At 45.8% G+C, this 25,091-nt stretch overlaps 1 protein-coding gene across 3 annotated transcripts in view; it reads right to left on the reverse strand.

Annotated features, from left to right (window-relative positions):
• Positions 1–1,423: 1,423 nt before the first annotated feature.
• hydin (HYDIN axonemal central pair apparatus protein) overlaps positions 1,424–25,091 on the reverse strand; it is a 73,770-nt gene continuing 50,102 nt past the window's right edge. Inside the window, exons 31-85 of one of the 3 annotated variants that reach the window (XM_021597922.2) lie at positions 24,940–25,076; positions 24,717–24,844; positions 24,336–24,530; positions 23,267–23,416; positions 22,488–22,727; positions 22,212–22,338; positions 21,775–21,927; positions 21,409–21,579; positions 21,149–21,322; positions 20,756–20,955; positions 20,546–20,665; positions 20,225–20,408; positions 19,981–20,122; positions 19,673–19,835; positions 19,047–19,262; positions 18,384–18,833; positions 18,067–18,276; positions 17,162–17,358; positions 16,903–17,085; positions 15,751–15,870; positions 15,485–15,644; positions 15,109–15,281; positions 14,744–14,942; positions 14,529–14,628; positions 14,273–14,372; positions 13,996–14,164; positions 13,652–13,893; positions 13,425–13,533; positions 13,075–13,279; positions 12,733–12,968; positions 12,480–12,631; positions 12,193–12,388; positions 12,007–12,115; positions 11,654–11,887; positions 11,186–11,547; positions 10,792–10,952; positions 10,591–10,685; positions 10,255–10,468; positions 9,917–10,138; positions 9,704–9,830; positions 9,370–9,535; positions 9,066–9,213; positions 8,704–8,914; positions 8,292–8,513; positions 8,007–8,176; positions 7,577–7,775; positions 7,325–7,483; positions 6,844–7,124; positions 4,261–4,480; positions 3,906–4,118; positions 3,506–3,669; positions 3,283–3,433; positions 2,851–3,081; positions 2,503–2,727; positions 1,424–2,261 (exon numbers count right to left, since the gene is read on the reverse strand). In XM_021597922.2, the coding sequence (XP_021453597.2) occupies positions 1,752–2,261; positions 2,503–2,727; positions 2,851–3,081; positions 3,283–3,433; positions 3,506–3,669; positions 3,906–4,118; positions 4,261–4,480; positions 6,844–7,124; positions 7,325–7,483; positions 7,577–7,775; positions 8,007–8,176; positions 8,292–8,513; positions 8,704–8,914; positions 9,066–9,213; positions 9,370–9,535; positions 9,704–9,830; positions 9,917–10,138; positions 10,255–10,468; positions 10,591–10,685; positions 10,792–10,952; positions 11,186–11,547; positions 11,654–11,887; positions 12,007–12,115; positions 12,193–12,388; positions 12,480–12,631; positions 12,733–12,968; positions 13,075–13,279; positions 13,425–13,533; positions 13,652–13,893; positions 13,996–14,164; positions 14,273–14,372; positions 14,529–14,628; positions 14,744–14,942; positions 15,109–15,281; positions 15,485–15,644; positions 15,751–15,870; positions 16,903–17,085; positions 17,162–17,358; positions 18,067–18,276; positions 18,384–18,833; positions 19,047–19,262; positions 19,673–19,835; positions 19,981–20,122; positions 20,225–20,408; positions 20,546–20,665; positions 20,756–20,955; positions 21,149–21,322; positions 21,409–21,579; positions 21,775–21,927; positions 22,212–22,338; positions 22,488–22,727; positions 23,267–23,416; positions 24,336–24,530; positions 24,717–24,844; positions 24,940–25,076 (10,495 nt within the window). In that variant the 3' untranslated portion in view covers positions 1,424–1,751. Of the gene's footprint in view, positions 2,262–2,502; positions 2,728–2,850; positions 3,082–3,282; positions 3,434–3,505; positions 3,670–3,905; positions 4,119–4,260; positions 4,481–6,843; positions 7,125–7,324; positions 7,484–7,576; positions 8,177–8,291; positions 8,514–8,703; positions 8,915–9,065; positions 9,214–9,369; positions 9,536–9,703; positions 9,831–9,916; positions 10,139–10,254; positions 10,469–10,590; positions 10,686–10,791; positions 10,953–11,185; positions 11,548–11,653; positions 11,888–12,006; positions 12,116–12,192; positions 12,389–12,479; positions 12,632–12,732; positions 12,969–13,074; positions 13,280–13,424; positions 13,534–13,651; positions 13,894–13,995; positions 14,165–14,272; positions 14,373–14,528; positions 14,629–14,743; positions 14,943–15,108; positions 15,282–15,484; positions 15,645–15,750; positions 15,871–16,902; positions 17,086–17,161; positions 17,359–18,066; positions 18,277–18,383; positions 18,834–19,046; positions 19,263–19,672; positions 19,836–19,980; positions 20,123–20,224; positions 20,409–20,545; positions 20,684–20,755; positions 20,956–21,148; positions 21,323–21,408; positions 21,580–21,774; positions 21,928–22,211; positions 22,339–22,487; positions 22,728–23,266; positions 23,417–24,335; positions 24,531–24,716; positions 24,845–24,939; positions 25,077–25,091 lie in introns of those variants that run through there. The other 2 variants (XM_021597913.2, XM_036975199.1) reach the window with 2 other exon arrangements.

Below are 25,091 nucleotides of genomic sequence, written 5' to 3' on the forward strand. Positions count from 1 at the left end.
GCCCTTTTCAGAGAGGTGATTAAGTCATTCCAGGCCCCTCTCTTTAATTAGCCAAATCCACCAGAGTAGGAAGAATGCTCTGCCTTTAGAAATATTTAGATATAATTATTGCCATTTTAATGTGTGGCATAAAACTGCATATGGAAATCCTCCACAGCAGTTGAGGAGGAACCCATTCTTAGAGGAAGTCTTGCCTCAGGCGACTAGAAGTGCATCCATCCGCCTCTGGTCTCTTGACAGAAGGCCTGATGCCCAGCAGAGCACAGCCAGTCAGACCTGGCTGGGTTGCACAAAATGGATATCAACAGGACTTCTGTTTATGTGACTCTGGTAACTTGAGCTTCATCTGCCTCATTGCTACCCTACACAGATCAGGCAAACAAGCCCAATACAGGCAGCCCAGCATAGACAGGCCTCTCCTGTGGTCAGGCCCAGATAGATGTGATGCCCCTTAGCAAAGAGCTCGGAGCGTTCCATAGAGGAGAGAGAGAGCTCCTTCACTGGATCATCTTATCTGTCTACTCTGATTACAGTTCAGCTGCATCATAACTGCTAGCCAGTTTCAAACCGACAATCATAAACACAACACATGTCCTTTCTGTCAAAACTGTTCATCCTCTTCTGGTCACCGTCTTCTATTGAGACCGCACAAGATAGGGGTATCAAGAACAATCTGATCATATAACAAGCCCATCAAATAGACCCACAGGCTATGCAGTGGGGGTGGGAGGGAGACATACAGTGGGAAAGTGGTGGTTATTCCATCCATCCCTATTGAGCCGATAGCCTACACAGCACAGCCCACAGTACTAAGTTAGTTCTGGCAGAGGGACTGCTTGACACGGCAGCAAAGAAACAGGGGATTCATGATCCTGTGAAAAATGAAAGAACAATTTGAATTCCGTGGTTAGGAAAAAGAGCCAATATATGTACGTGTGTCTGTACAATGCCCTCCCACTCCCTCATTAAAGCTCTCCTACTCACCAGATTAAAAGCTCTGCCAGGAGACTTCAAACCCCTGCGCAATATTTAAATATGAATGAATTTAACAACTCATTGATTGAGAGAATGAGGGAAAATTGCAATAGTTATCTGTCCCAAAACACAGGCACTCATCCTGCTTGCTAACTGTATGCTCTCACACACACACACACACACACACACACACACACACGCACACACACACACTCGCTCTCTCTCTCGTTCTGACACACCTATTCAACTGCTGTTTATGCAAATTGAAACTCTTTTTATATTTCATGCATCTTGAACACCCATCCTGTTCCCACAAATGAATGTAGGAAGTCACTGGTGCTGACACATAATGATTGCTATTTGGAGGAGTAAGTGCTCTCCCTAGTGGCTCTGAGAGGGACATGATCTAGAAGAGATAAAATCCAACAGAGCTAATACGATAGACCATTTCCGCTATAAATATATTTATTATTTAGTCTCACAATGTATAAATCTCCTAAGGCTTTATAAATAGGACAACAACACATTCTTATTTGTAAAATCAATAACTAAATGTGATTACTGTAGCCTACTGATTTAAAACACATTCAACAAATAAGATTCTGTGCTAAAAGTACAAATGTAAGTGCAACAGAAGAAAAACACCCATCTATATGACATTTATTAGCTTGACATTTGCTTAAAACTATATCAGTGTGTAAAGAGTAAACATATTGTAGTATCAACCACATTGTGCATTGAACTGTAGATACTGTATAGAGGAGGTTCACCCTCCTCTAGGAGGTCTTGTCCCTCTGGGCCAGCTCAGGGCAGTAGCCCTTCAGGTAGAAGACCCAGGAGATGCTCTGGCCGTGGCCCTCGGAGCGCGGGCTGGAGATGGTCAGCTTACCACTGCAGGGCCCTCGGGAGCCAGGGGGAGGCCCCTCGAACATAACAAGAATGTTATGGGTCTTCTTGGACCGGATAGTCTCCACGCCCTTCACAGTGAAGGATGGGCTGTCCACCTGGAAGGAGAAGGCTGTGGTCTGGACAAACACATTCTTAAAGGGGATGGACACGCTGGATCCGGCGCGGATGGTGAAGGGGCCCTGGGCTTTGGGAGGGGTGCAGCACCCAAAGAGAGGGAACATGTATTCTCCTCCAAACCCTGAGGAGAGGGTGAGCATGCCACGGATCTCTCCCAACTGACAGGGTTCAAAGTAAACCTCCAGGCTGATGTCTGTGCCTGCCTGGTAGCCAGCTGCAGCGTTGATGTTCTTCTCCACAATGAAGTCAGGACTGTCCGTCTAAGAGAGATATCATATCATCAGATACATCATTTTCTGATCATGCATTCCCCGAGATAATGAATTGAATCTATAATGGAAATGCTATAGCTTGTATTGTCCAACGTCTACAAGATATTCTATAAAAAGTACAATTTGTAGAAAAAGGCAGTAAGACAACAGGTTTCCAGGTAACAGTGGTCATCAAGCATGAGCAGTGTGCCTGGATGTGTGGGTAAATGATTGCAGGTGGATCCAGTACCTTGCAGGCATACTCTGCCTTGACGCGGGAGTAGTTGGTAAACTTGGCAGAGACGGAGTGTCCGCTGCCCAGCGGAGCACGGAAGTAGAGCGGTTTCTCATGCGACGCTGGCAGGGCTTTCAGCAACAGCTCATAGTGGAAGTAGCCCAACTCTCCATTATGAAGAATGAGACGAGCAGTGGATTCGCCCGCACGCAGCGGCTGGTACTCAAATGAAAGAGTGGCCTGCGATTTAAATAAAACCAAACAAAAATGGAACAATCAAGCATTGGTTTGATACAGTGTATATGCTTAGGAAAAGCAATCATAGTCAAGATAATAGATGAAGTCAGGTGCGTGTAGACCCACCTTGGAGAGTGCAGGCGTAGAGAGCTGTGGAGGCACACTGACGTCTGGGCTGCGGCACTCAGCACTGAAGAACAGGCTAATGGGGAGGGGGTTCTCCACCCTGACAGAGGCAGAGGCTGTCTGGCGCACCGGAGTCACCATTTCTATGGTGCTAATGACACCCGGCGCTGTGGCCTTGAAGTTCAGGTAGTAGAACAAGTACTCCCCTGTAGACTCATTACGGAATGTCACCTGGAGGGCAGGGAGTAGAGGAGGACAGGACACATATGGTTAAATACAAAGTCAACTTGGAAAACAGCTGCCTTTGGCATTCTTCATCTATGTGTAGGTAGCAGGGTAGAGTAATGATCTGGGTTTTGCAATCTAAACATACAGTACCTGAAGATAGATAGCATTCTCCTGTATGCATTTATAATGTAGATCTCCACTCACCTTGGCGTTGTACTGGCCCTCCTTGTAAGTGAAGAAGGAGACCTTGTAGTCCCTCTTGGCCAGAGCTGGTACATCCAGATAGTCCAGGCCCTTCAGCGACACAGTGCTGTCTGGCCTCTCTGGCTTCATGATCTCCACTACAGCACGGAACCTGCACACAGAACAGCTTAACACTGGCAGCTAACAAAATTGTGGCAACGTATTAGGAGTGTAGTGGTGGTACCTCTGAGGTTTGGAGAGCCAGTTCTGGACAGGAACCATCTCAGTGTACTGGGTCTTGGAGGGCATCTCGTGGGTGATGGTGGCTACAGCCTTGGGGGCCTCAGCAGTGCCATGCAGAGTGTAGAGCATGCCTGTCCCATCTGGAAAGGAGAAGAATACAGAGCCCTGGAAGAGGCACAGGAGGACAGTAGGGTCAAGCAACAGAGACAAATCACAAGATGCATCTATAGTACATAATGCAATAATATGCTGTATCATATGAACATACTATTTGATTAAAACTAAAATATGTTAATTGTCGGCAACAATAATAATTTGCCATCCTATTCAAGGTTCTTCACACTACAAATAAGCTCAGTCTGTTCTAGAGCCAAGAAAGCACTGCAGTGAAAGTGTCTCACCAGGTGCTTCTTGCCATCGGCGGTCGTGACCATGGGTTTGTATGTGATCTCGTAGGCCTTGTTCTGCTGGTAGGGCTCAATGATGAAGGAGGGAGGGCCACTCCAGTGCTCCCCCTCCATCACAGGCTTCAGAGTCCAGCGCTGGTTGGTGCGGTTGGACAGGGTCAGTGACTGGATGTGCTGACAGCGCACCTGACACACAAAATGCAACACCTGTGAAGAATGAGACGGGTAGAGAAAGGGGAACAAGTGATAGGGAACAATCATTATTAAACACAGGTCTCATTTCCTATGCAGGTTTTGGGTTTATATTGTGCACATGCGTTGTATTAAAGAGATTTCCAAGCAGCCTTACCTCTTTGGTGACCGGGGGTAGGATACAGGAGCCTGCCAGGGTGAGTTTGATGGGCTTGGCTCCTTCTATAGAGCAGGGCAGGTCATCATATCTCAGCTCATGGCTCAGCTCCACAGGGGAAAAGGTCACCTCAAAAGGCACCTCCATGCCGGGGCAGATGTAGCCTTCTACAGGGGTGATGGAGAAGTCTCTGCCAAACCTCTTCATTTCCCACTGGAACCTGACACAGTCACAAGGATGGATACATCAATACAACGGATGCTAGATAATGGCCATTATTACCTATTGTATAAGTATGTAGCAGTAACATAGCATACTTTACATTTTTATGACCATCAATAATAGGAGAGCATACAGTATCTAATAAAGTATTCAACTTTATCATTGACTGACATCGGTTCAATTATTTGAATTCCATTTATTTCGGGGGTTTCTGAGCTCAATGCACAGTTTCTCTACAGAAATCAGATCAAGTCCCAACTGTGTGATGTAATATGGGGTTGAAGTTTCAAACAGGCCAATATTCTACATAGTTTAGTGCAGAAAACATGGTAATTAACTACATAATCCATTACGTGCCTACTTGTCCGGTCTGTGTGGGCCCAGAGATGGAGAGATGAGAGAAAAACGTGCGCTCCAGGGGGATAGAGAGCAGTTGCCTCGCAAGGTACACTACATGACCAAAACCAGTTTGCTGCTATAACAGCCTCCACTCTTCTGGGAAGGCTTTCCAGTAGATGTTTGAACTTTGCTGCTGGGACTTTCTTCCATTCAGCCACAAGAGCATAAGTGAGGTCGTGCACTGATGTTGGGAGATTAAGCCTGGCTCGCAGTCTGCGTTTCAATTCATCCCAAAGGTGTTCGATGGGGTTGAGGTCAGGGCTCTGTGCAGTTCCTGATTCATCACTCCAGAGAATGAGTTTCCACTGCTCCAGAGTCCAACGGCGGCGAGCTTTACACCATTCCATCCGACACTTGGCATTGCACATGGTCATCTTAGACTTGTGTGCGGCAGCTCGGCCATGGAAACCCATTTCATGAAGCTCCCAAAGAACAGTTCTTGTGCTGACGTTGTTTTCAGAGGCAGCTTGGAAATCGGTAGGGAGTGTTGCAACTGAGGACAGACTAATTTTACGCACTACGCACTTCAGCACTCGCCGGTCTGGTTTTGTGAGCTTGTGTGGCCTACTACTTCGCGGCTGAGCTGTTGTTGCTTCTAGATGTTTCCACTTCACAATAACAGCCCGTACAGTTGGCCGGGGCAGCTCTAGCAGGGCAGAAATTTGACAAACTGACTTGTTGGAAAGGTGGCATTGAGCTTTTCAGTAAGGCCATTCTACTGCCAATGTTTGTCTATGGAGATTGCATGTCTGTGTGCTCGATTTTATACACCTGTCAGAAATGGGTGTGGCCTAAAATAGCCAAATTCACTAATTTAAAGGGGTGTCCACATACTTTCGTATATATAGTGTATCTCTACCTGAAAATACATGATCTAACTGATTGATAGTTGGTATTCAGCAGTCATATACACTGAGTATACCATTAGTAACACATTCTTAATATTGAGTTGCATTCTCCCGTTTGCCCTCGTCAGGGCATGGACTCTACAAGGTGTCGAAAGCATTCCACAGGGATGCTGGCCCATGTTGTGCGTGAAAAACCATCAGCGTTGCAGTTCTTGACACAAACTGGTGTGGCAAGCATCTACTACCATACCCAATTTAAAGGTACTTAAATATTTTGTCTTGCCCGTTCACCCTCTGAATGGCACATATATTTGCTCCCGAGTGGCGCAGCAGTCTAAGGCACTGCATCTCAGTGCTAGAGGCGTCCCACCAGGCCCTGGTTTGATTCCAGGCTGTATCACAACTGGCCGTGATTGGGAGTCCCGTAGGGCGGCACACAATTGGCCCAGCGTCCTTAGGGTTTGGCCAGGGTAGGCCGTCATTGTATATAAGAATTTGTTCTTAACTGACTTGCCTAGTTAAATAAAGGTTCAATAAAAATAAAATAAATAAATATACGCAATTCATATCTCAATTGTCTCAAGGCTTAAAAATCCTTCTTTAACATGTCTCCTCCCCTTCATTTACACTGATTGAAGTGGATTAAACAAGTGACATCAATAAGGGATCATAACTTTCACCTGGATTCACCTGGTCAGTCTATGTCATGGAAACAGCAGGTGTTCTTCATGTTTTATAAGTATGCCTTATTTACTTAGAAGAACTGTTAAAATAGTGATGTCAGACAGCATAGAAAGAAGCTCTAGAGATGAGATGACTTAGAATGAAATAATAAAGTCATCAAATAAAACAAATGTAATATACACAACTGAAATATTTTATTAAAGTAAAGTAATGTGAATAAATTATGGTTATTAAGTGATAAGCAGTAAAAGTCAGTCACTACGATCATGGGACACATTTTTTAAATGCTGTGTTGTTACAGAATTCAACCCAGATAGTGCATAGTGCAAAACTAAAAAAATTCAACCGTGATTGTTTTTTAATAATTGAATCGAAACTGAATGAACCTCAAAAAGCACTAATCACCCAGCATTAATGTCAGAGTACCTACCTGGCTCCGATGTCTCCAGTGTTCTGCATGATGATGCGTCTTGTGACCTTGCAGCGCTGAGCGACAGCTCCAAAGGGCAGGTAGTCCTGGTCCAGCTTGACCTCCACTCCCTGACAGCAGCCCTTCAGTACCAGCAGGGGGCGAACCGTGCCCAGACACTCAAACTGCAGCTCTGACGTGAAGGGAGCCATGCGCTGCCTGGGAGAGAACAGCACCTCCACCAGACAGCGGCCCCCAAACGGCTTCAGGGTCACCTCACCTGGCGGGTTCACTGACAGCACCTACGGTACAGGAGAGGAACACGTCTCATCACACTCACATCTAGAATGACAACCCATGAAAAGGAATAGTCTTTTTGGCTCAACTGTGTTCTCTTTATAGATTAATTGTGAGCAAAATATACATTAATCTAGCAACTGTACTATTGTGTGTCAGTGAGAGGGACTAGTGTCAGTGGTGTGGAGGTGGCTGTGAGGCGTACCCTGGAGTCCAGCAGAGTGTGTACAGTAGAGCTGAGTAGCAGGGAGAAAGTTAGAGAGGAGTGGCTGTTGTTCACCAGGGGAATCACCCTCCTGATCTTCTGACCAATCTGCGGAGCCCCCAGATTCACCAGCTTGTGTCTGGGGTCCTCAAAGTCAACCTGGTAGCAGGAAGGTCACAGGGGAGGTATGCATAAAGACACACACAAGCATGAACACACACATACGCAAGCTCCCACACACGCATTCCTCACCTTCATCTCAATACCTTGACCTAGGATCTCGACCATCTGCTTGGCACAGTCATTGATCTCGAAGACCACTCTTTCATGGTAGCGCATGGCCTCCCGTGGGTAAAAGGTGATGGGCACCTCCATGGACCCACCAGGGGGCAGCACCTCTGGCTGGAAGCCCACCTCCAGGAATGGGGTGTTGGAGAACTGACAATCTAGACTGGAGAGGACAATAACCTGCTATGGCAGCACCCTCAATGAGAAACACTGATATATAAAGTATGCCTTTCCCTGTCAGTGCAGTGAGGCCTTTTTCATTACATTTCATTTGGTAGTTTGAGAGGAAATTGGTCTGACAGCGAGCCTGATAATGGAAAAATGCTGTTTTGTTTAGGTTTTGAAGTTGTCGCTCAAACACAGGCAAAGTGCCAGACAACCAGTCAGCTGGTACCTGATCCCTCTCTCTCCCTTGTTGCTTATGATCAGTGTATGTGTGGCTGGCACCATCCCTGCACAGTAGATAAAGCTCATTCCAAAGTTGTGTTTCGAGAAGGAGAAATCCAGGCCAGGGGCAACCGCTGAACCAAGGATGGAGCAGCTGAACACAGGCCCGTTCTTAATCTGAAGAGAAGTGAGAGAGAGAAAGAGAGATGGAATCATTCATAGATTGGAATCATACACACAGTAGATATAAGGAGGAAAAGGGAGAGCAATGATGCTAAGATGAGATGCTCACCTTGATGTTGAGGCCCACGTCTTTGAGCACACACTTCTGCAGGGGGAAGAATGTGACAGTACAGCGGCTTTGTCTGCCCACCTCAACACGCCCCTTGTCTGTCTCCACCTTTAGGTGGCGCTGCATCTCCGCCGAGCCCCATAACTCATACTGAACATCCAGACTGAACTTCCCCAGGTTGGACACTAAGAAGGTACACAATGTTGTATCACTGAGCTCCACCTGAACAAGGACAAAAAGCAAAAGGAAGAGAACAAAATGTAATTATAAAACTCAAACAGGGCAAAGGGGAGAAAAAGTACCTCTGAATTTGCATGAGTTTTGTACTTCACACAACAAAGGCTTAAGGGGAGTTCGGTGTATAATTAGCCTTTCTGTCTGAGTCTTAAGCTTTGAAGTGGACATTTCTCACTTGTTTGAAGTCCACCTGATGATAAGAGTTGCCTGGAGACAGCTCGGTGACGCCTCCCTCGGTGCTCTCACACTGCACACAGGCATTCATGCTGTAACCCTCTGCCTTGATGTTCATATTGAGGGGCTGGACCTTCCCCTTCACCTGGACCAGCAGGTTAAAGGTCACCACTCCATCTTGTGTCGGGGTGAAAGACACAAACACAGGGAACCTGCAAGACACCAGGAGAGAGAGGATGTTTTGTGTCAAGGGTATCACTCTGACAATATAGTAACTATAACTACAGACAGTCCCTCTTAGGCTGATACACCATTCTATTAAATTAGATTCAGGTGTATCACCGATGAAGTTGAGCTACACACCTGTCTTTAGGTGGCACCACCCCCTCCATGGGCTCCAGCTGCAGGCTGTCCAGGAAGGCCTCTGAGTAACGGGACGTTTCCTTAATGAAGAACTGAAAGGGCTGATTCTCTCCATTCAGCAGATACACTGTTTGGTGAGCCTTGTGTCCTACAGAGACATATTCACAGAAACATGTTGTCACAACAAATGTTCACAGGTTAAGACTGATGTTGTGTTTAGGATAATGTTATTAAGAATTTTCTCATATGATAATGATTCTAGTGCAGTGGGTATTTTCTACCTTAGTTGCTTTATTGTACTTACCCACTAGCAGGTTTCCCAGGTTAAGATGGGCATGGTCCATGTAGACAACAGGCTCACTAGCTGTTCCAACGAGCAGGAAGGGCACAGACAGGTTCTGATCTGGGATCAGGAAGGTCCAGAATGACTCCACTGTATCTGGCTCCTGGGCCTGGAACTCAAAAGATACCTGCAGCGGGAAGAATTAGAGATTTTACAGCTGACATTTTCCCCCAGTAAAATAGTAAAACAGCAGAGAACAGGGTTCACTGGAGCTGCACTAAAAGCAGTAAGAGTAGCTGACATTTTATCAGTGATCAAGGACCTCAAAGTGAAGCACAATATACACAAGCCCTACCTCTACTTTTTTCCCAGGCTGAATGGAGTTATTGGGTGTGAGACATTGGAAAGGGGAGGCACCTGCATCCTCACATCTCCAGATAAAGGAGTAAGGCTTGTTGGTGGGGTTTACAATGCTGAACTGCCTGTATGGGGGGAAAAGATACAATGAAATATACTATTCAAAAGTAGTAAACATGTTTTGGGCTTGAGTGATCAAGCTACAACCCACCTAAGGATGGAGGAGCCAATGCCCACAGATCTGAACTCTATGACCCTAGTGTTGGGGTCCAGGGGGGCCCTGGGCAGGGCCCCATGAGGACCACGCAGTTCTGGGTTACGTCTGTTTCCACTGATGTAGTCTGAGTCCTCCAGGTGGAAGTGGCAGTAGGGCAGTAAACTGCGACCACACACCACCATGGTGGGGCTCTGCTCATCTTTCAGGTTTGGGATGCTGTCATAAAACACACACATAAATACAATATTTGAGATGATGAAAGTGCGAAAGCACACATCAAAAATTCACTCCGCCTTGATTTGTAAGTGTGTGTCTATGTTCCTAATCCTGACCTGCAGACCAGCCTGGCCTCACACTCTGCTATCTCGAAGGGGGAGAACTTGATCCTGAAGGTCTGGGTGGCTCCAGGGCTGATGATACCCACACTGGGCTCCACGGAGAAGGGTGGCAGGTCTGGGTCACCCAGCATCAGGCATGACACGCTCTCCAAAGAGCTGGCAGGTCTCACCCCTAATCTACTGCTCTGACAGGAGCGAGGGCTAACGTCTGGAAATATAGAGCACAGATCATGTCAGTTACAAGGTCTGCTGATATACAGTACATACAGTATATTGATAGCATATTTTTATATTTTTCCTCAGAACCAGAAGGCAGTGTCTGAAAGTTACCTCCATGATCAAAGTTGACACCTTTTCCATATCTGTCCATTAGGACCTGCCATGAGTACTCCAGCTTCACACTGCTGTTGTTCACCATCTGGAGCCTGCACACCATGGGACATGATGAAAATTAGAGGAACTAAAATGACATAATTTGTATTTCTGACTTACATATGAAAGGCACAGAAACCCAAATAGACATTAACTTACTGGAACATTCTGGTCTGATAGAGCAGTGTGTCCTTGAAGCGGATGGTCTCTGCGTTGCAGGTGAACTTAGCATAATCACACACAGCACTGATGCGCAGCTCCGTCTCCCTGAATGACTTCTCTACTACAGAATGGACTGGCTCTGGGTCTGTCTCAATCACCTGGGGACAGACAGGACACACACAATTTAATATTGAGCTCTCTATCAGTGTTTAAATTGAATTGCCTCTCATTCCTTCATGGGTCATTATACACATAAATACAGTGCAAGTAAAGCTTCTGGATAAATAAAATGTTTCCATTTTATAAATAAAAAAAAGATCATGAAAGATTCTGCTTTATCCCAGCTGTTTTATGACTGGGCGGTCAGTCACAGATATTTGGGTGACTTCACCTTCTTCTTTGTAGGCTGTTGACTGCCCACTTGTTTTCCAGAGTCGACCCACTTGACGGTCCTGAGGCGGTCGTCCCAGTCTGGCACCTGGTCCACTGGCTGCTGGAACACCACTCTGCACAGCTTACACTTCACAGGCTGGGCGATCAGCACCACGGGCTGCTCTGAACAGAAGGTCACGGTCACCTCCTTGGCACAGCCTGCATGGAGGTGGCCCACCTGGGGGGAGAAGGAGACTTGGGGGCCATCGGCGGGCCACTCGAACCTCAGCACGTTATTGCTGCTCAGGTTGGTCATAGTGAAGGTCTCCTGGTAGGGCCTGGACACGTCACAGTCTCCAAAGAACAGCAGGTCCCCCTTACCTGGGTACAAAATACAAGGGAGGGACACATATTCAACTAAGGGCCTGAAGTAGTGGAAAACTGGCACACCTTTGCTGTATCATTCTAAAAAGCTTTGAGGCCTTACCATCTGGTGAGTACTCCTTTTGCTGAGCCTTGCTGTTGATGTTGTCCAGGGAGATGACGTCATGGTAGCCCTCCCCCAGCAGCCGCACCACTGTCTCCTCATACTGGTTGTCCACCACTAGGAGGCGCATGTTGGCCTCAAAGCTCTGAGCCACCACGGGACTAAACTCCACCTCAAACTCCGCCTGCTGACCGCCTAACAGCACCAACGAGGCAGTGTGTGCCATCTGTCTCTCTAAGGGGAGAGGAAGGATGGATAGGATGAACTTTACAGTTGAAACAATCGTACTATACAGTGTCTCTACACAGTGTCTCTGCTGGTTTTCTCATGGACCAGTTGTATACTGTACCAACCTGTCCCGACCTCTGCATCTATCTGTGATGAGGAGATGTTGCTGCAGATGGTGTTGGGAGCAGCTCTCAAAGTGAACACCCCCATCTTATCCAGAAGATCAATGTGAATCTGCAAAGCAGTCAAATAATGCCAATGTATAAACAGCACTGTTCCAAAAACGTAATATAAACAGAGGATGTTCTCACCTGAGCGGGTACATTGACTTCATTCTTCAGCACCAGGGGCAGGGTCTGGGCCCGGCCCACCAGCAGCCGTTTGAACTGCAGCAGAGGGTGTCCACGGCTGGTCCTCAGGACTGGTCTCAGAATAGTCACACTGGGCAGATTGCCATCACCCATCAGATCAAACACCAACACCTTGGACTTGGCCATGGGTTGCAGACTAGGAAATACAGGAGAGTGAATGATGAGAGAAAAGTTTACCCACACACACAGGTATGCACACACACACACACGCAAACTGAGGTATGTACCTGGTAGCTCCCTCCAGGGTGGCCTCAAACACAGCATGGTAGGTCTGCATGGTCTGAGGGGCGAAGGTGATGATGGCAAAGGCATGAGAGTGACTGGGTATAGAAAGCCTGCCAGGCGTCAACTCAAACACCTCCGTGCTACGCACTGATATCTGTAACAGACAAACAGTCACTGTTCGCCCTGCTGCCTTACAGCCTACAAACACAATCAATCTCTGTTTCATAAACATGTTCATCAGAAAACCACCCATACCTTCGTAAGGACAGGTTTAACTGCGAGGCTCAGCTCGCAGGGCACCTTGCCGTTGTTGGTGAGGCGGAAGCGTGCTTTGGCCGGGCGACCCACCAGAACATTATTGAAAACAAATTTGTTCTCATCCTGGATATAGATGCCCATGGAATCACGGAATTGCTCACAGTACAACATGGTGCTGGTCTTGCAGATACGGTGCTCCTCAAAAATAGAGGCAATGTCTTTGTATGCAATCCCTGTAGAAAAATACAGGGTGAGTCCCAATTTCAACATAAGCACTCAGGGCCAGGGGTAACGTTACATCACATTTCCTTCTCAATCATTGCTAACTCATATACACACCTGACATGCAGACTTCAGCCACAAGCCGGTAGGGGATACCGCCTGGATTGTCTGAGGGGTCTCGGTCAGTGATGTCCAGGGCCAGGCACTCCTGCCACCGTCCTGCCTGCTCTGCCACACAGTCTACCGTGACCACCTGGTGAGCGCCCGGCGCCAGGGTACCAAAACCAGGCACCAATGAGAACACGCCCATGGTGAAACGGGCCTGCACACCGGGGAAGAGAGGGAGGCATGGGGATGGGGCAGTGGTGGATTATGGATCCATATTCAAATGTTTATCTTCATTAAGGTCATTTACATCTGCTGAAGTTAGTTTCTAGGTATGTTGTAATACGAGGAGGAACTCTTACCAGAGTGGACATGCCCATGTCCTTCTGGATGGATTCAGTTCGCCGCACTTTGTTTCCAGTGAGGGGTTTAGCAGAGTGGTTCTCACGTGATGTTCTCTTCCCCACAATGCTGCAGTGAGACATAAAGAGGCATTCCATGACTTTGGGTTATACAGAGAAAGTGCTAAAATAGAGGAAGTATTAGGAGTGAGATACAGTAAGGTTAGAGTTCATAGTGGTGGTCATACCCTCTCCTCTGGGCAGGCTGTGGCAGGTCTTTACACATCCTGCTGATGTTGAAGCGGATCTCAAAGTCTCCTTTGTTCTCTATGGTGAAGGTTTGTGTCTTGCGGCAGCCGTAGACTAGTGGGCCAAAGTTAATGTCACTGGAGGGCATGATGTTGTATTTCGAGAAGAGGGACCGGACTGAAACTTTGATGGGAATGATGGCAATGGTCTCTCCACCCTCTGCAATATTTGGCTCAATCACCTTTGAGAAAAAGCAGACACCTGTAAGGCACCAGTGGATACTGAGATTGAAACAGCACACTACTGAAACTCTTCACAAGTTTTATTGGTTGAGTCTACTAACTTGACAGCGCAGAATTGGTTGCTCTCGGATGGACACCTCCTTGTTGTGGCGGAACACAAACTGGACGCATGTGGGCCGGTCGTTGGGGTTGAGGGAGCCCTTCTGTGGGGTGATGGTGAAGATCTGGTTCAGGTCTGGCACGGCTGGGTCTGTGGCCTCCAGGATAAACCTGGGAAAGTGGAGGCAAAGGGAGGGCTGATGGATAATGTGCTTAATATGGTAAAAAAATGGCATGATTAGCAGTTAGCTTTAGGATAGTATGTTTATTGATACTCACTTGAAAGCTATCTCATATTTGCCCTTGTTTTTCATGTTCACAGAAAGCTTGACCTCCTCAGATACTTTGATGGTTCCAAAGTCTAGACCGCCGTCAGCCCCTAAAAAACAAACACATGTATGGTAGATCAGGGAAACACCATTAATTTCCCTTTCACAAACAGGAAAAGGAATTAATCCAAATCAAAGGGAGCTGGTAAAATGATGCATGTGTGAAAGAAACAAGCGTATCTGTCTGTGAGAACTCCTGTAAAGACCTTTAGGGAAGGTGATGTCCAGAGCCACGTCGTAGGCCTCAGCAAGGATCTGAATGTTCTCTGTATGGACAATACCCAGGATGTTCTCCACATCGGACACCTAACACACACAGCAACACACAGACAGAAAGTCACACCACAACAATATGAGATAAACAGGAATAATGCAACATGATGATACCAATCATCAAATTAATTATCACCCAGTACTGTACCTCGAGGCGAATGGCTCTCTTCAGGTTTATGGGCTTCATGGCTCTGAAATGCATCTGCAAGCAGAACTCAGAGTGTGGCAGGATGATGCCCTGGTCCTGAGACACACTGAACTCATCCCCCAGCACCTCCAGCCCACTCAGCCTCCAGGCTGCAGGCAGCAGCGTGTTGTTACGCAGGCACAGATTCCTTGTGTCCTTCCTGAGATTCACAACCAGCACAGGGAGAATGGAGTATAGTGGCGAAAGGAAAATCAACAGAAAACTACCATGACAAAAACAAATTCCTCTACTTTGAAACTGACACATTAAAAAGCACTACAGTAGTTCTGTGCAATGTGGACTACAGCATTAATTAATTCCCTGACCTGTGCAGTAGAATCTTATCAAAATGCAGCTGCTTGCGTTCGATCTCGAGCTCGGGCCGGACCCCGCGACAGGAGAAGCGGAAGATGGCTGGCTCTGGGTTCTCTTTAATACAGCACACCACACTGTCCTCTATCTGCCCCGGGCTCGTAGGGTATGCCCACACTGTCAGCTCCTGCAAGGGCACAACATGGATAAGTGGTACTCTGTGATTACCATACAAAGTCTCATAACAAAATGTGGTTATTACAGTTGTATACTGATAACATGAAAAATGTATGGATGTGAAACTGTTCATTGATAATATTAGTGACAATGACACCTTCCTGGTATGTTTGACTACATTCAACTATGTTATGAGTAGTTCTGATTGGCTACTTGTCTCTCGTTGGGCTTGAGGGTCATGTTGGGAGGGTCCAATAGGTAGGTGGTAGCCTTGGTGTCATGCTGGAAGCAGAAGTGAATCTCAGCATCCAGTGGGGAGTTATTGTGTATCACCAGCCTTTCCATGTTCTCTGGATACTTCCTCTCTTTATACCTATGGCGCAGACAGGTAACACACAGGCATACATCACACATGTTGTCCTCTATGGAGTTACAGTGAATAAACTCACAGAGTAGGTAGTGGAAAATAATCCTCTTACCTATCTCTGGTCTTCCCACAGAGCAGCGGGCCAAACTCATAGAGGCCAGAGCGGATGATGTAGGTCTTCTGCAGAACCTCATCAGACTGAAGGACCCTCTTACTGTGGGCAAACACCATCCTGGGAGAGACCAAATGACACACACTCAACACATCATTTACAGTGATAATAAAACATATATATCTATAATAAAACTTAGAACAGCTCTGACAAAATTCAGTTAAAGGTCCAGCGCAGTCAAAAATGTGATTTTCATGTGTTTTTATATATATATATATATATATATATATATATATATATATATATATATATATATATATATATATATATATATATATATTTCCACACAATGAGGTTGGAATAATACTGTGCAATTGTGAAAATTATGATAATTCCCTTTTAGTGTAAGAGCTGTTTGAAAAGACAGCCTGAAATTTCAGCATGTTTCGGTGGGATGGAGTTTTGGAGTCTGGTGACATCACCAGGCAGTAAATTAGCTAATAGACCAATAAGAAAGAGAGTTCCAAACCTCTCTGCCAATAAGAGCTAGTTTTCCATTTTACCCTCCTACTCAGACCACTCCCAGACAGTCCTAGCAAAATTCTTATGTGAGAAATTGATCTTTGCTAAGCTATTTTTGTTTCTTTTTGACCATTTTAATTGAAAACTATCACAGTAAGATACTTAATTGTTACTCTGGCATTTTTTGTTATTGAGATAAAAACAGCTGCATTGGAAAAGCTGCAATATGTAACTTTTTGGGTGACCTGACCAAATTCACATAGACATGTGTGCTATAGATCTCTCATTCTAATTGAAAGCAAGTCTAAGAAGTGCTAGATCTTTTCTATGTGTGCTATTTCTATGCTCCCCATTCTTAAGATTTGTTTTTTAGTCTTTTACTGTCGGTTTTGTACACCAGCTTCAAACATCTGAAAATACTATATTTTTGGTTTATGGAAAATATATTTCACAGCGGTTTAGATAGTACAATGATTATCTACACTATACTTGCTTGTTTTGTCACATAAACTGAAATTAGGCTAACTATTAGCAACCAGGAAATGGGGCAACTTCTGCATAGTGCATCTTTAAGTATAGAAATTGGTTCTATTTCACAAATGTCTTCTAGAAACAAATAACAATACTCACTTTACATCTTTGCTGATGGATGGATATGCACAGATGCCCCTACAGTACATTTGGTACCGTCTCTTTGTACCCAACAACTCAAAGTTCAGTGTTTGGTCAAACTTGCCAGGCAATTGGGAGTGGAACCAGATCTTCAGCGTCACCTCTCCATTGGGTGGGACATTCCAGCGGAATGTGGTGAGCCTATAGAAAACAACACATTTAAGTCACATTTATGCACATTAGTGTATATTCTTATGTAGTGTATAGATGATCTCACCGCTGGTTGCGCTCCTGCTGGGACTCCTGTTGGCAATGCTCAGTGTCAGATAAGGGAGTCACAGCGTTTAGAGGAGGGGAGCGAGAGTCATTGGACCTGGCCCCCTTTTTGGCTGGGGTGCGTCTCTTGTCTTTCTGACTCTCTCTGCCTGTGTCTGCCTTCTTCCCCCGTCCTTTGGTAGGGGTCACCACTTCTTCCTGTAAGACCCATTCAGTTAGACCCGACTATGATGAATAGCTTCATTAATTAAACCAAGAGAGGCTGCAGTGGTTCGCAGGTCTGTGTACCCACATCCATACCCACATGCAAATTTGTGAGCAAAACATTTAAGCAGTTTTAGAGTTAATTTCCTGCAATTCTACACATTCTTCCATGGGGCGTAGAGAAGATTCAGCAATTTTATAACACATTTCTTGCAATTCTACACATTCTGCCATAGGGTGGAGAGAAATGTTTGCTGTTTTTAATATGATATCTAAGTGAGAGTAACTGACAAAATCAATGGGGGTCCCCCGGGCGGTAATTCAACCATTAATAAGTTTAGATAGTTGGCCGCTATACTGACTTACCAATCTAAAAAATTTTAGCTGACATGGGCAAATTGAGTGACTGTAAGTGACTGACATAAGAGAACAACTGCTGATGCACAACCGAGTTTTGAAATTGCAGCTTGTGTATTCTACTATTCTAACTTTCAACAGTAAGTTGAGATCCCTACTGAGTTGGGCCGCCAGTTGTCCATCCCTGCTCTTGACATAGTGTTATTAATGTATCATCAATGGTGTTTTTTAAAGTGAGCAAGAAGTTAATAAAATAAACAAAAAATAAAATAAACGAGTGAATATGGTGGCAATAGTGGTTTGATGTGTGAGGTTATGCTATTTTCCATGGAGGACCAATTATACCTTGACTGAGCCTTGAGCTTCAGCCTCCATGTCTGTATCCTTCTTCTCCCCTGTTGGATCCTCTGGAACTGAGGGCACCATGAAGGTGAAGCAACTAGTGATCTGCTGTGCACTGGGCACAGGCCTCTTCTTAGGGTAGGGGATGACAGAGAAGATAGTGGAGGGGGGGATAGGAGGGCCCTTGGGTCCCAGCCCTAAACCATCCAACACCTGAGGAACAGAGTAAGTTGACATCATGTAAAGCTTTTTTATCAAAGATCGTCATAGGGATCAAATATAAAATGAAGGGAGAATATTACTGCAAGTATCTACTGTACCTCTTCAAGAGGGGGCAGTTTGTTGCTCTTCAGGATCTCTATTCCGCTAAGATAGTCCCTCCCAGTAACAGAAAGGAGGATGTGGGGCACAGTCTCAGGTGCAGCCTCCCTGTCCCCTCCCTCAGACCCCTCCACTGCTAGAAGGGCCTGGCTAGGGGCTGGAGACACCAGCTTCACATCTGTGGCATCTGCCTTCAACTTTTCCTTCTCCAAGCGCTCCTTCTCCTTCTCCACCTTCTCCTTCTCCCGCTCTTTCTTGGTCTTCTTGCCGGAGGGGGCCTGTCTCTCAGGGACTACTTCCTCTGGCTCCTGGATGTTGTCTTCAGAGAACAGGGGCTGGAGGAGTTGACCCTGGGCTCGGTCCCAGAACTGTAGGATGTGGAGAAGCTGGGGCTGGCTCTGCTCGTAGAGCCTGAACCGAGACAGCAGCAGTCGGTCACCCTCACTAGACTACAGGGAACAGAAGGAGTAGAGGAGTTTCAATTACAGGCCAGTTAAACAGCTATTAAATATGTTTTATTCATCTGGGTGTCAGCTATTGTTTAAACAATATGAGGTACAATCGTAAAAGGAGGAAAGGAACTAGTTCATATTCAAAATATGTTTGTCACGTAATGGCTGTGCGTTCTTATGCTTCACTTGGTATTTATGAGGGTAACATACCAGCTCTCTCTCTGGGTCCTCGCTTGGTAATGGAGACTCATCCTGACCCCCTGCCTTGCCCTCTTTTGGCTTCTTCTTCTTGGGTCCCTCCTCTGGTTCCCTAGTGCCCTCTGTGGGAGAGTCTTTATACTCCTTGCCGTCAGCACAGGAGGACATTTTTCTCCCATCTTTCACCGGCTGGTCCAGTTTTGTCTCTGAGCGTAGGGCACTTGCAGACTGTCAGTGTAAAGTGGAAATAAGGGAGGAACACATTAGGAAATGTAATTTATTATGCTACCACTTCTCCTATGCACTGCAATGAGCACCATGTGATGCAGCTTTTTTTAAAGAGAATTTTATTAGTTCTAAATAGGACAATCAACAATTACAGAAATACTATTATCCCCCCCAACTCAAAGATAAAGACAAAAACATAACAACAATCAAACATTAACAACAGAAAAAAAGTCCTCACATTTCCAATAATAAAAATAAATAACGATTCTAATATGTAGTCACAGATAATGCAGATTACACTTCAACTATAGCCAATATTCACACAAAATAATAGAGAATATACAGATTTACAGTTCCAATGCTTCTATAATACCTTGTGACACAGTTGGCTGATCTGACGAAACACTGACCTGTTTTCCTCCAAGCTGACTCTTCTTCCCTGATGAGTCGTCCTTGGCAGGCTCCTTCTTGCCTTTCTTGTTTTTCTTTTTCATCTCCTCTTCTTCTCTCACTCTCTCTAGCTCCTCTTGTTGTCTCCTCTCCTCCTGTTCCCTTTCTGCCCGCTCTTGTTCCCTATCACATTTACATACATTAACATTAACATAAACTCTACAATTACATACATAATTATTCACATTCCAGTCTGTTTAAACCATTCTCTCTTAAGTCAGACACATTGCTATACATAATATGTGCATAAGCATTTTTCATCCAATACCTGCGCTTTCGTTCTCTCAGTGCCACAAGGTGTCTGAGATCGATGCTCTCTTTCTCCTCCTCTGGCAGGGCATCATACTCCTCCTCATCCATTTCTTGCAAGCGCAGCTTCTCCTTCTCAGCGTGCTCCCTCTGTAAGACCTCTGTGATGGAAGGAGTGTTATTACCAGTCACCGTAGTAATTACCTCAAACTATTGTTTAGTTTAGCACAGCTCCCAGCTCCTTTGGCCTAGCTTGTCCTCACCCTCTGCCTCTCTCTGTGCCCTCTCCTTGGCCTTGAAGGCATAGTAGTTGTTGGAGAGATTGACCATGTAGATGAAGGATCTGTTGTTGAAGGCCTTGAGGATGATCTGTAGGGTGCTGCTGGGGGAGAGGCTGTACAGCGTTTCCAGCCCATCCATCACAACACCCCGGTGACAGTCACTCAGCTGCCAGGGGACAACACATACATCCCATTCATCATCAACACTCTCGAGGATCACACAGGATATTCATTGAGGGTCCATCCCAGACCAAGGACTGGGAGGCCCATATAGGCTCTGTGTCTCTCAGTACTGTATGTCACCTGCAGTCTCTCTGAGAGGATGTCCACTAGCAGTTGGTCTGGTAGCAGGCAGCTCATCAGGCCCAGCTCTCCCACCTGGCTCACACTGATGCTGAGCTGCCGGTGGATAGGGCCACCACCCTGCACAGAAAGCAAGCACTAATAAGAGGCATTACAAACTGTGTCCTAGCTTTGATATAGTAATACACACTATTGTGATGATCAGGGTACCATTGACGGGGCGGTGGGCTGTGATCCGTCGATCCTCTTCCCTCCCACAACACTGTTCTTGTTACGTGTAGAGATGGAAGAGGCTGGAGCTTTGGGGTCAATGACTTGACTGCCCTCAGCTGTGTGTTTGGCTACAGCCTCCACACTCAGAGTACCAGCACCCTGACCAGCAGGCCCCATCACCTCCACCACAGCCTGGCCTGTACACACACACACACACAAACATTACACCTACAATTAGACAACTACAAACAAAGCATATAACCTAGTTCGTCCACAGATAATTTACTGTTAGGCTTTAATGCAATAAATGACCATTTGTTTGATACAGTTATCATTGGCTGAGAGAGTGAGACACACCAAAAACGTCCTATCCATCAAGCTGAGACTCACCGGCCTCCTCCACCCTCTTCTGAGCATGCTCCATAGCAGCCTTGGCACACAGCTCTCGGGCCCGCAGGCCAGCAGAGGTCATCCCTGAGGACAGTGCCTCCAGCACTACAGCATCAATGTTCAGACACGCTGCACCATAGTATTTGGCCAGAGTCACTGCTGTGCCTGTTTTACCTGCACAGAGATATGTGCAAATGGTTGAAAGAAAAAACTGAGTGTTGAAAGTGTTGAAATCTTTTGGTGGATGTGCCACTCTTTACCTGAAAGGGGAGCCCCATGCACAATGATTGCGATGCCCCGGCGGTTTCGTGCAGCCTGGCCCTCAGGTGACAGGTCAATGCCCATGTGGCGTGCAATAGCTCTGGACACTGGGTTGACCTCCAGGTCCCCCACACTGGCAGTCCTGCTTTCCACTGTGTCTTTGATCAGGTCTGTGACAGAATGCAACATGATACCTGCTGTCTTTGATCTCTATAACTATTATAGTGTCTGAGGTATCCTGTGGCAAAGTTGTGTACTGTGAGCAGTGTGAGAGCTGTTCAGCTATTCTGTCTGTTTCTTCAAGGTAATCTGTACTGTTCTGAGTGTTGTGATGTTAATGTTATATATTTGGTCTTGTTCAGTACCTCCACATGGAGTCCCATCCTTGGAGGGAGCTGCCTCTTTCTCCTCCTCCACGAATCGTTCTGGAAGGGGTGGGGTGGCTAGCTCCTCCTCCTGCTCTCCCTTGTCCCCTGCCTCAGATGCCTCCTCATCTTTAGGGTAGCCAGCCTTGGACTCTGGGGAACCAGACAAAGCTCTGAGTCAGTGAGAACTTCCATTACAGATGATCCCAGATCAAATCAAAGCTTACACTGCAGCTCAAACTAGGCCCTTTACACAGTAAGTCCCAGATCTCACCCCTATGGATTATACATGACCTCTAAATAAGTAAGCCATCAGTAAATATTAATCTACTGCTCTGCAGAGGCTCCCATTTTGTAGATATGTCTTATCCATCCTGATAAGAGATAATTGAACAGTCTGGTTGCAGAATGAGAGTGTGGTTCCACTGCAGACCTACCATCCTCCTCTTCACAGTTATGTTCATTGTAATAGTCAATTATCTCAGGAGGTAGTGACTCTCCCGGGGCGCGTGGGGGCAACAGCAGGACGTTCTGGACATCATAGCCCTTCATCATACGCAGAATCTTAAGAGAGAGGGAGAAATTAAATCCAAACATTCTTTCTTAGTGCTTGAAAGGTACGAAAACAGAAACGGAACAAAGGAGATCACTTAATGAGTTAAAAGAACCATGTCTTCCAGAGTGCACCATTAGAGGCAGTCAATTGATTTCACCTTATCTTCCTCCAGGTATTTCTTGTCAAACTCCAGGGAGTAGAACTCAATGGGAAAGGGGCAGGGGTTCCGTACAATCACTTCAGCCTCCTCTCCAGCACTGAATGGCAGGGTGGGTCCCAGCTCCAGCACAGAGGAGGAGAACTCCAGCTGGGGCTCCTCTCCCTGCCCCTGGGCCAGCAGCAACATCCTCTGGGTGCTTTGGGCCACTGACACCACCAGCCTCTGGCTGTACGCCCTCTATGGCAAACAACACAGCCAAGATGACAGTTACAGTACATCCCAAGGAAGCAACCAGACACCATCTGCAGCCCAGCCAACAGTCTCTCTCGCAGTATTCCCTGTGGTGTGTCTCTCCCGGACTCTAGAACATTACTTAGACCAACAAGTCATGTACTGTAGAGGCTTCACCAAGCTTTTAGTTTAGTTCAGCTAATCTCCATGAGACACCATCAAGACTCTTAAGGCAGCAGACCTGTCATTGGGGTGTGTGTGGTGTGTGTGTATCTGATGGAGGAGATCCATACTGCAGCAGAGCGAGATAATGCCCTCTGTGAGTCTAGTCTCTTATTTGTGTCTCCCAGCTCAACCTGACTCCATCATTCATGAGAAAGATGAGCTCTGGAAATATTGTGCAAATGTGAACATGTGGTGTTAACAGAACAGACAAGAGACAGAGACACGGTCAAACTGCTTCTGTCATTATGAGAGAACAGTGTTCCTTGTAGTCATGACAGCTTAAATATATTGAAATGTTATGGGCCCCTGGTTTTTCTTACCCCCTCGGCTGGGCTGAATTTGACCTGGACGTTGACTCTATCTCCAGGATACAGCACGCCTGTTGAAGGTAGCATTTCAAATACCACTGGAGGAGGACACTGTTCCAATCTGGCCTTCCGTCTCAGGTGGAGGGGGACATGCTTGTCAATCTACACACAGGCCATAGACACATATCCCTTGAGTTTTCAACAATTATTAACAGGTCATAAAGAACAGAGATACAATATCTATACCCTAGACTAATTAGAGAATCCCAAATGAATAACTATGTGGATAACTTCATTACTGAAGAGGAATGTATGTATCATGATGTCGGTATGTTCTGTAATACTAGGACGTCTTATTGGTAAAGATAAAGCCCAAAATATGAATGAGATGAGCTTGACTGCCCCTCATTAGACTCAGTGTGGGGCCTGGGGTCTATAATTATCCTCTGAAGACACAAGACAAGAAGAAAAATGAGCCAAAGCCTTGCAGCTAATGCCCTTAATATCCCATTTTAAAAGCTTTAATCCATCATAAAACACGAGATAATGAACAAAAATGCACTTAATTAGCTATTTGTGTTAACGGTAACAGCACATCATTTAGGTTAAACACACTCTATTTGAAGGTCATGTTCTTTTTTACTCTACAGTGTTGCTGCTTACGGTTTGACTTTTCCTGCAGTCAAATGACCAAATCGCCCTCTAGTGGCCTCACGGGTGGAATGTTTTTAATATGTTGTATTAATAAAATACAACGCTGAAAATCCGATGTTTCTATTTAAACGGTTTTGTTACATTTCAGTATTCTGTGATGTATATAAAGTGTAATATTGGGATGCAAACTCAAAATGTAACACATTTCAACTCTGTATCTGACATGGTACTTGTCTTCTTTTTCTAAGTCCATAACCATGTGTGTGAGGTGTATACTTTTGCTTCAAAGTAGATTTTAAGACTACCAAGAAACACTCTGTGTGACCCTGATTTAGCCCACTGCAGTAAAAGGTTCAAAAGCACAAGTATCTAAAATAGCAGGAGGCAATAGAGTACAGTATATTGGTGCATAAGTTGGGTAGTGTACCTTCTTTCTGGGCCGTTGCTCCTCTGCGATGCTCCACTCACAGGGGACAGGCTCGGGGTTGAACAGCTGGACGGTGGTTACCTGACACAGCCCACACTGGATGCTGTCAAACTGCAGCGTATCCGTGGAGACTGTGAGGGAGGGCATGGTAACTACGGCACACAGATGGACCTGCACTGCAGGGCCCCCAACCACCTGGTAATCACAACACACAGCATAATGACACCATGGCACATTCAGCCTGTTTGACCTTAAAAAAGATGGGTCTAAATATTTAATGTGGTGGAAAAACAATAAAACTTCAAATACACTCAAGAAGCTAAAGAAAATAAATAGGATATAATGAAGTAGAGAACTAAAGGTACAGATTCCCTGCTGTACCTGTATAGGCATGACAGTGTTGATCTCCCCTAAATTCAGATTTGCTCCTCGTGGGTCAAACTTCACTTCAAAGGTCTCAGTCTCACAATATGGCAGATTCTTTACTCTATCCAGCTCTACAACAAATCCTGGAGAAAAAAACAAATCTATTGTTAAAAATGATCCATAATATTCCCCAAACAGCTCCATATGTAGCTACTTTAAGGAATACTGGAGAACCTACCTGTGCCTGTGAGTGGGCGGCGGTCAGCCCGGAAGGACACAGACATGGGTCCAGTGTTTGTCACTTTGACTATGTGGTTAGGAACACTACCATGGATCACATAGCCAAAATCCAGTGTGTACTCCGGTAGGAGGAATCTAAACATGAGACAC

Source organism: Oncorhynchus mykiss, chromosome 1 (genome assembly GCF_013265735.2).
Source record: "Oncorhynchus mykiss isolate Arlee chromosome 1, USDA_OmykA_1.1, whole genome shotgun sequence".
Lineage (NCBI taxonomy): Eukaryota > Metazoa > Chordata > Actinopteri > Salmoniformes > Salmonidae > Oncorhynchus > Oncorhynchus mykiss.